Source organism: Fundulus heteroclitus, chromosome 22, assembly GCF_011125445.2.
Source record: "Fundulus heteroclitus isolate FHET01 chromosome 22, MU-UCD_Fhet_4.1, whole genome shotgun sequence".
NCBI classification, from domain to species: domain Eukaryota; kingdom Metazoa; phylum Chordata; class Actinopteri; order Cyprinodontiformes; family Fundulidae; genus Fundulus; species Fundulus heteroclitus.
In genome coordinates this window covers 39,577,428-39,593,025 of record NC_046382.1, presented here as the reverse complement: position 1 = coordinate 39,593,025, position 15,598 = coordinate 39,577,428, and the positions used below count along the sequence as shown (strand labels likewise).

General features: G+C 44.0%; 1 protein-coding gene across 4 annotated transcripts in view; it reads right to left on the bottom strand.

The window, feature by feature from the left end:
• The window catches only part of itsn1 (intersectin 1 (SH3 domain protein)), a 50,592-nt gene that overhangs the window by 16,104 nt on the left and 18,890 nt on the right, over positions 1-15,598 (bottom strand). For 2 of the 4 annotated variants that reach the window (XM_021321625.2, XM_021321627.2), the window contains 14 exons: positions 11,111-11,241; positions 10,730-11,007; positions 9,326-9,489; positions 9,163-9,177; positions 5,899-6,137; positions 5,630-5,804; positions 5,453-5,539; positions 5,171-5,343; positions 3,835-3,914; positions 3,580-3,752; positions 3,440-3,485; positions 3,087-3,208; positions 2,572-2,695; positions 860-1,054 (listed from right to left, as the gene is read on the bottom strand). In XM_021321625.2, coding sequence (XP_021177300.2) covers positions 860-1,054; positions 2,572-2,695; positions 3,087-3,208; positions 3,440-3,485; positions 3,580-3,752; positions 3,835-3,914; positions 5,171-5,343; positions 5,453-5,539; positions 5,630-5,804; positions 5,899-6,137; positions 9,163-9,177; positions 9,326-9,489; positions 10,730-11,007; positions 11,111-11,241 — 2,002 coding nt within the window. The remainder of the gene's footprint in view (positions 1-859; positions 1,055-2,571; positions 2,696-3,086; positions 3,209-3,439; positions 3,486-3,579; positions 3,753-3,834; positions 3,915-5,170; positions 5,344-5,452; positions 5,540-5,629; positions 5,805-5,898; positions 6,138-9,162; positions 9,178-9,325; positions 9,490-10,729; positions 11,008-11,110; positions 11,242-15,598) is intronic. The other 2 variants (XM_021321626.2, XM_021321628.2) reach the window with 1 other exon arrangement.

Sequence of the window (15,598 nt, the reverse complement as noted above, 5' to 3'; positions counted from 1 at the left end):
CTCTACGCTCAATCTGGAACTGCTCCATATGAATCCGATTGGGGAAAGGAGGGACAATTAGCAGAACTCTCTGATCTGATTGGGCGAAGCTGTGAAAACGCTATAAGACTGGATTTCTCAGCAACTAACAGTCCAGTTGATTCTGGCATTAAAGGACAGATATGAGGTGGCAACACCTTGTGCCCACTGTTAAGAATGGTGGAGGACCTGTGATGCTGTGGGCCTTAAAGTAGAGCTTCAATGGAATGAATAAACTTTAATTAAAGGTTAGATCCCTCTGCATTATTCAATATGAGATTACCTTGCAGTAGCAAGAGATCCATCTGTTTTAAATCTTTTTGCACCAAATCTACTGAGGCTGCCAACAAATAAGCACCTGTGCGTTCATGTCTGCGAGTCTTGACTAAAATGGTTCCTGTGTTTCGTTTTGCCTTATTACGTCTGCGGTAGCGTCTCTGCTGCGCTGTAGAAACTCGGACCTTTTGGGTGGATCGTGCTCAAGGAAAACATGCAGGAACAAAGGAGGCACACACCTGCATGCAGATGCACAGTACACAAACACACACACACAGACACCACCCAGAGGTGGTGCGTGATGGGGAGGTTATCAAAGAGGCCCAAAGGAGTGTGAGGGTGAAAGGTGAAACCAGCCCGAGGGTCAAAGACTGATAGAAGGGACAGCATCTCCACACCTGGCTCTGGGTGTGTGTGTGTGTGTGTGTGTCTGTGTGTGTGTGTGTGTGTTTCAGTGTGCACGTGTCACACGGATTAGACTCCGACTGAAAGTATGTTAGTCCGCTCGTTTAGCACACTGAGTGTAATCCAGCCTAAAGGTGAGGTAGTGTGCGCCCGTACTCACACTGTGTGCACGGGTCAGTGTCCGTTGTCAGTTTGACGTAGTTGCTAGGAAACAGACCCTCCCTTCCGTTCAGCTCTCCTTTCCACCAATCACAGTCGTCCTTGTTGAGCACATTGATCACCTGACCCTTCTGAAAGGCCAGCTCGTCGTCGTTCTGGGCCACGTAGTCATACATGCCGATCACCTGGCACAAAGCTTGGCGCAAACAGGAGAGACGGACCTAGAGTCAACATTTTCAACTGGGAGAGATTATTAACAACACATTCTTTCTTTCTGCCCAGACGGCCCTTCATTTTTAACACTCGTTTAAAATAAAATAGACCATTTAAATGCGTTTTATGATATTTTATCTTTATCCTTCATCAAAATATTTCACATCATGAGAAATAAAGTGATATGCAGTTAAACACATGGGTACAAAATGACTCGTTTGTAGCTACTGCTTAAGCACAACTCAACCGTTATTCGCCATCCGTGGAGAGTCGTGTTTCTACAGGGTGGAAAACAAATCAATATGTTTATTTATATAGCACATTTAATACAGATGCCTCTGTCCAAAGAGCTCTACACAGTGACAACAAAATATATACATATGTATATACATACAAAATAGCAAATACGCAACACAACTGAGAATAGTTAAAAATGATAAAGTTCAAATGCTAAAAACACTAAAAGAAAAATGATAAAAGAGTTTGCTGAGCTTGAGTTACAAGCCACAGCAAACAGGTGGGTTTTTAACAAAGACTTAAAAGTGAAAAGCGACTGGGCTGTTCTATTACTCAAAGGAAGACAGTTTTCAGCTGTGGCCTTGGCACAAACACAGTCAGTTGATTTCCTGATCTTGTTGAGCGAGCTGGAACATGTACTGATGAAAGCTGGGAAAGACGGAGGAGAGCTAACCCGATCAAACATTTAAAAACCATCTTAAAACCAGTCCTACAGATGACTGGAGGCCAACACAGGAGTTATATGCTCTCGCTTTTATCGTGCCTGTAAATAAACGAGCTGCAGCGTTCTGAACGCCCTGCAGGCGATGAACATAGACCTGACTGAGCCACAATACAAAGAGCTGCAGTAATCCAAACGACATGTAACGAAGGCATGAATGGAGGAAGATAAGGCTTCACTTTACTAAGCAAACACAACTGCAAAAAGTTAGGTTTATTTGTTATCGCATTTAAAAGAGCTGTCCAAAACCACACCAAGGTTCAACTTGCCCAAGGCAGTGACATCAAATGGATTTCCAAACACAACTATTTCAGTTTTAGAGTCATTTAGCATTAGACAATTTTGTGACATCCAGTCCTTCACTTCTGTAAGACATTCAAACAGAATTTGCAAACTTCTTGAATTTACAGACAAAACAAAACAATGAAATAAAATGTTGTGTCTTCTATATTTGACCCAAGTGGCAGAATATGCAAAGAAAACAGTAAAAAGCCCAATCTAGAACCCTGTGGCACTCCACAACTGAGTGAGGCAACATCAGAGGACCAAGATGCACAGAATGCAGCCTTCCACATATGATTTAAACCACTGTAAGGCAGGACCTTTGATGCTATCATGGTTCTCAAGATGTGAAGCATGATTTTTTTTGATTGACAGTGTGAAATGGTGCTGTTAAATCTAAAAGCAGTAAAACAGCGGAGCTGTCACAATCAACAGTTAACAAAAAGTGATTCAAAGTTCTTAAATGTGTGTCTGTATACCTGTGCTGGCAGGAGCCAGTTTAGGAGGGGTGGGCTCGGTGGGAGTCGTCTTGCTGGTGCTGGGACTCAGAAGCTTCACGTAATTGGCTGGAAACCAACCAATCTGCCGCTTTTTCCCTCGAGCCTTCACCGTTAGAAACAGCATAGCAGCAGATATCAGCTCCAAACCAACACTTTTACAGCAATTTACTGAAACCAATGGACTTTAGTTAAAAGTAAAATTCTGTATATTTGTGATGAACATTTTCCGTAGAGGCTTTTAGGTTCAGAACGGATACGGCCTTGACCCCCAGCTGCCACTACAGGCTGCTATGTGAGAACATCAAGGTTTCTCATTCAGCTACAGCAACAATGGGAAGTCAGACTGAACCAGAGCTGAATGTCTGTGTTATACAACTAGGTATGCAGCCCACCCCACACTGAACTTATTTCCTCATCTAACCTAACATGACATCAAAGAGAATGTAAATATTAGTGGTGTTGGAGAAAAATCAAAGTCCAAATTGCATTGGTACCTGCAGCTCGCCCTCCCACCAGCCCCCGGGGTTCTTTTTCCGGATGAGGATAAGCTGACCCGGGGCTAACGTCAGCTGCTCTGCACCCGTCGCAGTGTAAGCAGCGATCACCTGAGCGATCTCTAAAAGAGGGAAGGGAAGGAGGAGGATGGCATTTATTTCACCCTCATATCTAGGCAACGTTCAATTTGCAACAGCATGGTTTAAATGACAAATGTCAAACAAATGATGCTATTAACTGGCAACCAGTTAGAAAAAAAACAACTAGATTTGGTTTAGAATAATCCGAGCCAAGTCTGTTTCATTAGCCCAAAGAAAGAAAAAAAACAGTTATGGGTAAATCCAAATCTAACCTGGTTTCTTCCCCAGGCTTCCTGTCTTCCCTGCTGGTCCTAATGACTAAAAAAAAAAAGACATTTACAGTCATTAAAAAAGACTTCCCTACAAATATCAAATTTCCGTCCCGACCAAGTGGTCTGAAATCAGGGCTAACCTCAGTCACTGAATCACGCGGTTTGACGTAGTTGGACGGAAAGACTCCGGTCTTTCCTCCAACCATGCCCGTCCACCAATCCCCTTCTTTCCTGGTCACCACCACGATGTCTCCTTGCTGGAAGCTTAGGTCTCCCTGCTCATTGCTCTCATAGGTGTACATGGCCACATACTCTGTGGAAAAGCAGGAGCAGACAGTCGGTGATAAACACCAATCACTCTAAAGAACACGACTGGAACCTGAACACCCAGTTACCTTCTCCAGAGTCCGACGGTTTCGCCGGAGAGGATGACGGCCGTTTCCCGTTCGGTGGACTCTCAGATATTCCAGCTTCACTAGGGGGCACAAACAAAACCAAATGATTCAAGATGGGGAAATATTTAAAAGAATATAAAAGTGATAGGATTTCTATGGGAAAAATGACATGTAGCTTGAAAGCTCACGTTTGCTGGCTTCCTAACATCCCTAACATTGTGACATATTTCTCAGTTATCCGGGTCGTGGCGACAGTAAACAGGCTTAAATCTGAGACCACCAGACTTAAGGGGAGTTTTCTGAAAACGTTTCGACACCTATCCAGGAGTCTTTATCAGTCCTGGTGGCTTGCACTTAACAATTTTACATCTTTTGACAAAAACTTCCAGATTAACAACCAAAATGACAAAAACTAAACAGGATCAATGCCATTCTGGTTAGATTGCAAGCTCCTAACACTGTATGCAAAATTACTGATCATTTCAAAGTAGGAACTTTAGTTCTGCCCTCATTAATGGAGGGCAAAACTATTTCTACTCTTTGAGACTTTAACCATAGCTCCTAATCTACATTCATGGTTTAAACCTCTAATCTATTGAATCCTGTATTCATAGCACCACTACCTGCTCATCAACCCTGTCTGCTGGAGAAAAGCCTCCCAACAGCAGGCCCGTATTAAGACAATGTGGTGCCCCTGGGCACTATACCTCAAAGCCCCCCCCCCCCCTACCCGTGCTGTCCTCCGGTCAAAAACATCAGACATAATCAAGGGGATTTCTGTAATGTAATTTACTATTTACTAACTTACACAACTACATTTAGGCATATGAGCAGTGAGCAATATTCAAATATCTCATTTTAAAATGTTGAAATCAAAAAATTTTTGATTTATTTATCATTTATTATTATTGTGACATCAGTTTTCACAAAACGAAGTAAATAATATAACAATTTATGAAAAATTTATTTTTAAAGCATGTGTCATGTGGTGTCTCCCCATGGTTGGTGCCCCTGGGCACTGGCCCTTATAGATAATCCGGCCCTGCCCAACATGTTCCATGTTTTACCAAGGGGTCTTGGTAAGACATGTCTGTATTTTTTTTTTTATGAAAAGAAACGTGTATCGTTATTGAGGTGAACTGCTCAATACGTCATGATGTTCATTTTTGGCCCATATCGCCCAGCCCTAACCACCTAAATCCCCTCAGTGGCTTAAAATAACTCCACTTTTTGGAATATGGTTGTCACAGAAAATGATCAAAGTTTTTTTTTAATCTTGATGACCACGTTTCCATTTTGACAGGGCCGTGGTGTGGTGAGCTCTTTTTGAACTTACTTAGCGTTTTTGCTGCGGACTGCAGCAGCAGCAGCAGCAGCAGCAGCAGCAACAGGAGGGATGGTCATGTTGGCTGAGATGAGCTTGACGTAGCTTTTGGGGAACCAGCCTCTTTGTCCGTTCTGAAGTTCACCCAGCCACCACATGTCCTGCTGCTCCAACACTGTTATGATCTGCATTAAAAACAACATCGGCGCCTTCAGAGCAACGTCTTCACACACGAGATCCTGTTACTGTGCGTGAACGACGGCATGGGACCATAAACGTTAGCTCGACTGCTACCTCGTTTTTGTTGAAGTTCAGGTGGTTGTCCTTCTTGGCTCTCCAGGGATACAAAGCCTGGGCCTGAAGTCCTTCCACCTTCTCCCCCTGGAAGACACACAGCGGATCGCAGCAGCATTACAGCCCCGGGTGTTTGTCTTTGTGTAGCAGCCGACTCATATCATCGGTCTTTACTACCTGCCCCAGCACAGGAGAGGGGGAGGAGCCTGTCGTCATGGTGGCAGGTGTGAAGGCGGAGCGCTGCCGTAGCTGTGCTGACGGAACGCTGAGAGAGGGATTCTGATTGGCCGAGGTGGTGGGCCAGGCGTCCCACCCCTCGCTGTCTGATTGGCTCGCTGTGCTGGACGGCCACCTGGACATAATTCACACAGATGTTGTGGAGGTTCAGCCACTCAGCACGAAATAATCCCCACATCTGGCAGCGTCAAAGCGACAGTCGGACTCACGTGGTGCTGAAGTCGGCCCAGTTACTGTTGCCGGAAGATGTGGAGGTGTGTCCAGAGGCGGACGGGGGCGTGGCCATTGGCTGCTGGGTGGATGGGGGCGTGGCTGAGGATGAGGCGCGCAGGCTGATTGGTGCTTCGCTTTCAGGTATCCGCTCGGCGTAATTAGCTGGAAACCAGCCGGTCCTGCCTCTGAGCTCACCTCCCAGCCACCCAGGCTCCCCGGTTTGGGATTCATCCACCTGTCAGAGCAAAGAGGCGAAATCGCTGAAAGGTCTACTCACACCAAGGCAGAGCAGAGCACGACTGTCAGGACTTAAGCAGGTTAAAAGAGACGATGAGCAACAGAAACTAAGCTCTGCCAGAGGGACGATCTGTCACAGCGAGCAAAGTTATTAGATACAAGAAAAGTGTGCCGGGAAAAGTATAGACCAGGTTAATGTACAATAAGGAGCTCATCACATTCAGCAAAGGCACAGACTTGATCAAACTAAAATGAAATAGTAATTCATTCCCAAGGATATGACGGAAATCATCACACTTATTTACCAAAGCAGACCTACATCATCATGTGTTTATGCAGCGATCCTAGATGTCTAAATGTGTCCTCTGCTTGTTCATTTTCCAATCTACAGTTGTTCTCACCACTACCGTGTGGTAAGGCTTGTGTGATGTTACCCGCTGGACAATGGCAGAGCTAGCTTGCGTGGATGATGTTGGTTGGCTGGAGGGGGAGGGGCTTTTGGGAAGGGTCCATCAGTTACACCACACGAAACTGCTACTCCTAATGTCTATGAGTCACGTGGGAAACGTCACACAGAGCCTGAAAGCAAAACTGGGTAAGAACTGTTTTACAGGGAGTTCAGGATATGATTGATCTGGCTCACTGAACTCTGGGAAACTAACAGCCTAATTTTAGTTCTCTGACCCCTTTCTCAACCAGTTCGTCCTCATCCTCATCATCTGACCTCCTCCCCTCTCTGATCTTCCTGTCTACCTTTTTCCTCGGTCTTCTTGGCCAGACCTTCGCATAAACCCAAATCAAAACACTTAAAACTAAATTGGGTCTTTTTTTTTTTTAGCCATGGACACCTGACACAGATGTGCACCTTGAAAAGGGAAAAGTTCCACCCATCACATTCACACTCCTGAATTAACTTCAGTGCTTAACTCTGATCCCTTCAGCTCTCTGTCTGAAACTGATGCCTCAGTTTTCTCCTCTGTGTTTTTAATTTCTCTAACTCACAGGTAACACCTCCACAAAAACCGGCTTTACGTAAATGTCCTTCTCTTCGTGTTGAGAGTTCGCTCCCGGCACAGAGGAAACTGAGTCCGACAAGGATAACTATCTTGGCACAACACCGGCATCGACGTAGCTAGTTCTACGCACAGATAAACACGGCAAGAGAGGCAGCAGCCAGTCAACAGCCGGGCTTACTCAGAGCTAGCATCGTGTTTCAAGGAACAACAAGAGAGGGAGAATAGGCAGGCAGAGCGGGTCCTGCGACAGCAGTAGGGTATTTCCTGAACACCGCGGGAAAAGTTTGGATGTCTAATCCTGTCTCCAGCGCTAGTGACAAAAAGTTCCATAAGCAAGTACAAATTGACAAGTTTGGCACAAAACATTCCAAGACAGGCAGTGAAGAAATAGTCTTGGAATGTAAAAGGCTGAATTGACCAGCGCCAGGAGATGGACGTAGAAATCGGTTAGTAACCAGAATCAGCTTGATCAGTCTTGACTGTTAACCAGCTGGTTTGAAACTAAAAAAATTTTTTTCAGTAAACACAATACCTAAGGTTATCAAACAGAGCTTATAAACGACACTCTTCTGTGTGGAAGTTCTTACAGGGGGAAGAAGACTCAAAGCTGGCCTTTTCAGCATTAGGGAGGTGTTTAAATACAAAGCCACTGAAAGCACGCAGATAAAGAATTGACATAGCTAAACTATTCTCTACCGCATGTAAAAACATGGTGGCAGTCATTTGGGACAAAATAAATTATAAGCTAGAGATTTGCTAGATTTGCTTCACATATCTGGAAACCTTCCGTTGAAGTAATTTTGGGAAGGGGCGAAAATACTGGTTAGCTGATTGGCCTATGTTGGTGATAGACGGGCCAAATGAACCAATCAGATCAACGAAGCATATGACGTACTCGTCAACATGCTTTGTTGTCGCTCTGTTACGAGCGACGACGAAAACACAACCACAAGCCAAGCTACTCTTGCTGCTGCAGGTAAAGGCTCGTTAGCTCAGCAAAGAAATACTCTGTAATTCCGATAAAACTTGCTCGATAGCCACGCTAACGCTAGTTTCATCGGCTGAAGCCGCCATGTTCTTTAGACTGAACTGTCGATCTTCTCGTTGCGTCACACCTCAACCCGCCTCAAAGCCAACGCTGATTGGACGTTCGTTTGGTGAACGGCTCCAAATTTTCTTTAACGGAGAGTAGCCAGACTGATCTGCGAGTGAAACCTTGAAAGCTCGCGAGATCAGGATGGTCTCACGAGGCTAGGAACATGCTGCATTCAGAAAATTTAGGTAAATGTGCTATTTGCTGATATGAAACGCAAAAGCTAGTTCAGAACTATTATTTTATCTTTTAAAATATTACTTTTAAAATATTAGTAAAATCACAGAGCCGCGCACACACAGTGTGACGCCTGTAGCCAGTATTAATAATAAATTACTGTTTAAAGCAGTAAGTTGCCACCCGCTTCGACAAATTGTAATAGATTTGTGTTAAATTTTTGCACAAGAAAATTTGTCTTTCTCCGCTATCATTTAAAGATATTAATAAAAGTCAGAGGTCAAGAAAGTTCAACATTTTATTAAAATAAACAAACCTGGTTAGCATTCCTTTCTTTAAGGTTTGATCATAATATTTTACTGCCATCTATCAGTCAAAGCTGTAGTTCAGGAGCATGAACTGGATATAAATTCACTTACTTTGAAAAACTGTTAAGTGTTAAAGGATCAATAAGCAAAATGTCATTATTTTAGATAGAAACAACAACAAAAAAAAATGTGATGTGAATCATGTTCACATTCCGTATGACAATGCGAGAGGTGTGGCAGCATTGACATGCGTCTGTGACGACTTGCTGAGAAGTTGAAGACATTCATCCACTGGCAAATGGAAAAAAAAAAACATCTAGATGACATGAGATGAACCAATGGCAGCAAGCGTTTTTTTTTTTTTGGCTTGTGATTGGTGGAAGCAAACAAGACCGCACTGGGCACAGGGGGAGGGGGGCAACAACTTACCCATTCCCCCTTCACCTTCAGTATGCACAGCGGAGGAGAGAGGACACAGTTAATACAGACAGGCCGTCTTTCACATACGAGCAAGAACACCAAGAAATCTAAAGGCCCCTTTCTAAAGCTTCTGTGGCGTTTGTCACTGAGCTGAGCGGGTCAGGATACGCACCATGATGACATCCCCGGGCTGGATGCTGATCTCATCGTGGCTACGAGCATCAAACGGATACAGAGCCCTGTAGTAGACCACCTTCACTGGCTGCTGCTTTTGTTGCTCGAAGCCACTGGCGGGCGCTTTCTGGTCAAACAGGCCTGGAGCCGGAGCCTTGTCAGCTGTAAGCAGAGCCGAGAAACAGAAATATAACAAACCCAGGCTGCCTATGACCAAAGGGGGTGGACTGATTAGAGAGCTGCACACAGTTAAGCCCAAAATTATTCACACCCTCTGCTAATTTTTTTTTTATTTAGACTGGAAAGGATATAAATGTGTTTTAAAATATGACACCACCCAGTGCCGTAGATTTCAGAAAAGGGGAACTGCTTCTATCTTTAAGCAACATTTTATGTAAAACAGGATCTCCTGAATTCAGAACTGCTGCGACATGTGAGTCTCTGCAGATAATTTAGTAGGCAGCCCAACAGACACAGCACACGGATGCAGACAAGGAGGAAGCCATGTCTCACAATGAAGGTGCACAGAAGCCAGATTGGCCGTTGCAAAATCCAAATTTGGCCAAAGAAGAAGACTTCTGCTCTTCTGTTTTGTGGTCAAACCAAACAGAAACGTAATTGTTGGGCCTCAACGATGCAATCGTTTTGGTGCAGAAGCAAGGAGGAGCGCTGGAGCCGTTGAACACCGTCAATGTGATCGAGCACGTTGGTGGGAACACGCTGCTTTGGAAGCATTTTGACGTAACGGCGTTTAAAATCCTTTCCAGTCATTACTCAGTAGGGTATGAATGATTTTGGAATTGGCTTTTATTTTGGTGCAGCTCTGAATTTTAATTTCCACAATGACTTTGAAGTTGTTATATTTTGTGAGATGATCAGAGCATTTCCAACAAGACAACACTGACAGTACCCTGGACCCTCAACCTGCCAGGCGTGTGGATGGTTTTGGGCTCTGGGGGTCCGGGGCCGAGTAGTGAACACAGAAGGCTGAATCAGAGGAGCAGCTCTCAGCCTCAGTTCATACACGGTGCTTCTTAGGTCCACCTAAGAAATGTATCACTTTGACATCTTCCAACGTGTGGCGGTACGAGCACTCATTTAAGAGCCTCTGGTAACCAACAACATGGTGCTTCTGTTAATTACCCCCTTTCTCTCAGCGGAGCAAATAATGGGCCCAAACGGCTGAATTTAAATGTTGCTTCCTGCTAATATTATGCTTGTGGCGTCACAGAGACTTCAGAACAAACGATTACCGCCTGTATGGAGCAAACAGGGATTGGCTCAGGGTTCTGACTCTAGGTTGGGGAACAGAGTTGGGGCTTATGTGACAGACGGAACCGTTTCCCACCGGACCCCGACCACGTGGTTAGGAGAATAGGTTGTTCAGAAGCAGCTAACCCACCTGCTGAGACCCAGGGGTCAGCTGGTTGGCTGAACAGCTTGTTCAGCTTATCCTGCATGTCCTTCTTGCCTCTGCTCTCCACCTCCTTCTCTTCCACGGAGCCGGCTCCCTTCCGGACCTCCTCTTCCTCCTCCGCCCCTCTCCTTTTCCGCTCCTCCTCCTCCTGCGTCACCCTGTTTAGCCAGGCGTGGGAGGCAGACACAGAGGCGGGGCTAGGAGCTTTAGGGGCGGAGATTCCCGTCTCACCCCGCCAGGCCACGCCCTCCTTTGACGATAACCTGCATGTTGACAGAAAAAGGTGCCCACGAGTTCAGATAAAGTTTTAAACACTTCTATTTTTATTTTTTTTTACCAAAAAGCCAGTATCTATTTCATTCTCACCCGCCCTCCTGCAGCTCAGCGGACTTCCTCTCAATAGCGGCTTGCATGTAAGGTTGGGAGAGTGACTGTGTGCCTCCCTCCAGCTCCTTCTGTTTCTGTCTCTGCTGCCGGCTGTGGATCTCGCGCAGCTCCTGCAAAGCATCGTGGTATACAGGAAAGGAAGAGCGATGAGGGCGAAGTGGGATCAGAGGGTTGGTGGCTACGGGTTACCATCGACAACTAGCAGCAACAACAACACCAGCAGCAGCGGCGGCACGTTTGCATTAGTCAGGTGGTTGAGGCAAGCTCCGCCCCTTCCGACTGCGTGGGCGGGGCTTTAAACACCCCTCCGCCGGAGTGGGCTCTAAAATGACGTGCAAATTCACCGGTTGAGTACGTGAAGACTTCACGGGCACTAGAGCTTAGGGAATCTGCCCAGATATCACAAGGAGACAGAGAAAAAATATTGAAAATAAAGTTTGAATTTAGTTCAGTTTAGTTTAGAGGAGATTGTATATTTAGGGATTTGGATTTTGGAAAGCAAAAATCATCCAAAAAAAAATATATATATATATATATATATATATATATACAGAATCGCCTCTTTTTAACCAGATTGTTTATGATCTGATTTGTCAACCTGCAGCAACATTAGCGTTGAAGTACAAAATGCCGTTGGGTTGGCACATTTCAACAAAACCGCTTTTACAACTGGGACATGGTGAGCGTTAAAGCTTAGTCTGACTCACTGTCATGTTCAGAAGAAAATCCAGTCGTTCTTGACTTTAACCGATTGTCTGTTATTGCCTGGAGGGGCGTGGCGCCTCTTTTCCCAGGTTCCATTTGTCTCTTGTATAAAATTGAAGAGTAAGCGGAGTTACGAGAACTGTTTAGGAAGCATCTTTCTACGTCATCAGAAGACGTGACAGATGTCGATCAGTTCTGCTTTTATTCAATGTTCACACAAAACTTAGCAGCAGAAAAGTTTTGGGCATGTTTCCAACAGAAGGAAACAAGCAAGCCAGCTATAAATAAAAGGCATTTCTTAAATACCGGTATCAGACTCTGTGATAAAATTAAACTCCTGAAACTCATTCTTGGTTCACTTGCTGTAAATTTTTCCCCCCAGCTGTTCCCTTAGTGAGCAGTGGCAGCCACGTTTTGCACGTCTTTTGTCCTTGAATTTATCTGTTTCCTGGAATCAGTCATTTTAAAACAATTGTATTATATATCCCAAGTTTTTAACAAACAGCTGAGTGAAAAAGCAGTCAACCTCAAAAGGGAAGGTTTTTGAAAGAGCTTGAAAAGGCTCGGGGAATTGCTGACAACCTTTCGGCTCATTGGAAGCATGACTTGGACCATGTGTCATTAGAGGCGAGTTTAGCTGCTACCAAGCCCGCAGCACAGCGCACTGATAAAGGCAGAGGGGCGGAGCTTGCACAGGAGCCTCTGTGTCAACAGAATGGGTTAGAAGGAGTAAATGTCTAAAGGAGGAGGCTAAAAGAGGGTAAGTGGATGTGATGGCGGGGGGTACACACAAACAGTACTGTGTATCCATGACAACCATCTGTGCCGTAGAAACCACTCTGTTACTAAATGAATGCGATGTGTTTCAGCCATTCAAACAGCGTGAGGACACTTTAAGGGACAACCAAAGCAATAAGAGAGAAGAGACGGGAAACTCTGGGACAGAAAAGTCCAAATCACCTGCAACAGGAAGTGGGGGAGACATGAGACGACCAACACACACATTCACTCACATTAACTCTTTTCTTTTAATGTGACACAACCCTCCTGGCTTCTTGTCCGTCTGAAGCATCAACAGTCATGGCAGGGCTACAGTGGCTACAGCGCCGTAAGGTAAAGTGGGCTACACCGTAAACCCGTCTACAGTGTTATCTAGAGATGCATCGAGAAATCTGACGTTTTTCCGAATAATGAACCCGTCATAAGAAATCGCTACCAGGTCTGTTGTTGTTACTAAGGGAAGAATCTTGGTAGTCAGACATTTTCAATGTTTACCAATTCTGAAACTTCAAAGTAAGCGTGCCGACTGGTCACTCTGATCGATAAAACACAAAACTACACTTCGGTAGGTTCTGGTTATTCCACTGCGTAGAAGCTGTTTCCTTTTGGAGTGTCAGTCATTTTGAAACTGCTTTTCCAGGTACTAGACAGAGCTATCTGTCGCAGCCCATCCTCTTCCTCCTTCTTGAAGATGTTTATATGTTAGCAAAAGAGTGAACTGACCTTGAGCAAATGTTAGCAGGCTGAACGTATTACAGCAGGGGTTCCCAAAGTGGGGGGCGGGTCCCCCCGGCGGGTCGCAAGACACCTCTCGAGGGTCGCGAAATGATTTGATGTCGATGTGTTAACAAGATTTAGTATTTCCTTATTTGTAAAACTGATACCAAAGTAGAACTGTACAAGATTCACAACATTCCCCATTTTAATGCAGGGGGGAAGATTTCCCTTTTTTGGTATTCTCAGATTTAATGACTTTATTATTGTAATATTATGATGTTATTCTTATATTTTCCCCCCCAAAATATCCTACCTGCCAAAAGGGGTCGGCAGTGTCTGGCCCAGTTATTCTGAGGGTCGCAGGCTGAAATATCTGGGAACCCCTGTATTACAGCAAAGGTTGGGTTTCTACCCCAGCCTGTTAAGGGAAATACCGGGTTTAGCACTGCTGGCAGCCATTTTGAATACAGAAAGTAAAAAAGGGAGGACAGAAAAGACAGCAGGGTGATGAGAAGGAACAAATGGGTTTATAACGCGGGCTAGCTGAATCAGACAAACTGGGATGGCTGATAAAATCTCCTGCAGTTGTCCCTGCTCCTGGTGCCGATACCCCCCACACACAGAAACACACACCGGGTAATACACACAAACGCACAATATGCTTCTCAGCGTTTTAATAGCTTTGTTTACAATTTGGCCATTTGAAAAGTGAAAGTGAACTTTTTTAGTCAATTTGTTTTTACATAAGCTTGTTATAAATGATCTAATTATAATAGTAACCAATAAATTATAGAACCTCTTGTCATATGTTTCTAATGTTAGAAACATTAAAGGTATTAAAGGTTAAAAGAGCTTTTTCGGGGTTTAACATTCTCTCAACCACAACTGTTCCCGTTTGCTTTCAAAGCCTTAATTTATTTCAAACGGCAGCTGTTTCTTTTTAAAAGCCACGATTGTGTCCATCTTAAAGGAGAGCGCTCTGTGATTCACTGGGATGAGTAATGCACATTAACAAAGGCAGGTTTAGTCAGCGTCGTGCATTCAAGCTGGTGCTGGCACCACTTCATTTATTTCATTTAGCAGCATAATGTTGCCAAGCTTCCAAAACTTTCACTTTTTATACAAAGGAGTTGCTCTTTTTACGTACATCTTACAGGAACAAACCTGTTTGTTGTGGAGTCTGAGAGTACTGTATATATTACAGTATCTAAAGTTCTGGAAATGACGTGTTTAAGAGACCCTATATTTATGGTTTTAAGAATGGTGACAAACTCAGGTAATGTTCAATTTCCAATCACTCATTTAAAACTTGGACTAATTTTCTTACTGTAAACAGTGGCTGAGTCACAGCTCTCCAGAAAGGGTCATTTTTCCCCCACCTCAACATCCCAATACAGTCGGAAACATTTCTCACCGTTTGTTGTGAATTTCCTAAACACTGCACAACTACTAGCTACCTAACTTTATTCCTAGTCAATATGAATATTTCTATGGATACAGACATGGTAGAATGGGAGGAAAAATAAAACCACTGACACATTGCTTGGGGTTACCGGGACCTGAAAAAAATGGATTTGTGTTTGCAGTTCGGATCTACAGCCACCTCAAATGATCAACGCCAGCCTGTGCGACTTCAAAAAAAGTCAGGTAACTCTTTAAAAGGTCTACTGCTAATTTACTTCCTTATACTGCGATAGAAAAAACAACATAATTTTGGTTGTCCTTTTTACAGCAGCGAAGTCAATTTTCTCAGAATGAAGCATCAGTTAGCAGATGAAGTTAAGGAGTTAAAAATAAAGTAAACCTCCAGAAATGACAAACTGCTGCACATCGAAAATAGAACAAAGCAAGATGCTGAGAAAAAAGTTGTGACTTTATGAGAACAGGTAATGAATGTTTCAGGAGGTGAATTTAAGCAAGATGCACCAAGATGTTGGCTGGCGACTGCCACTCGACGACATTCAGCTAAACAGACCCTGAACGGTAGCAGCTCCTGAGTTTTCCTCCTCCACCAGAACACAACAACTTTTGGTGTGGATGCTGTGAGTGAAGAAGGTTAAAGCTGCTTTCATGTTTCTTTTATATCATTCCAGATTATAGTTATTAAAGAAAATATGGAATCGGCAGATTAAAACTTGACAAAAAAAAAAGTAGATTTAAAACAGGCCATACAATTCTGATTGGTGCTTATGTATGGCTAAACATTAAACACCTAAGTATTTGAGAAAGAAAACTACTTTGTGCCTGTTGGTGTAATCTCATGAG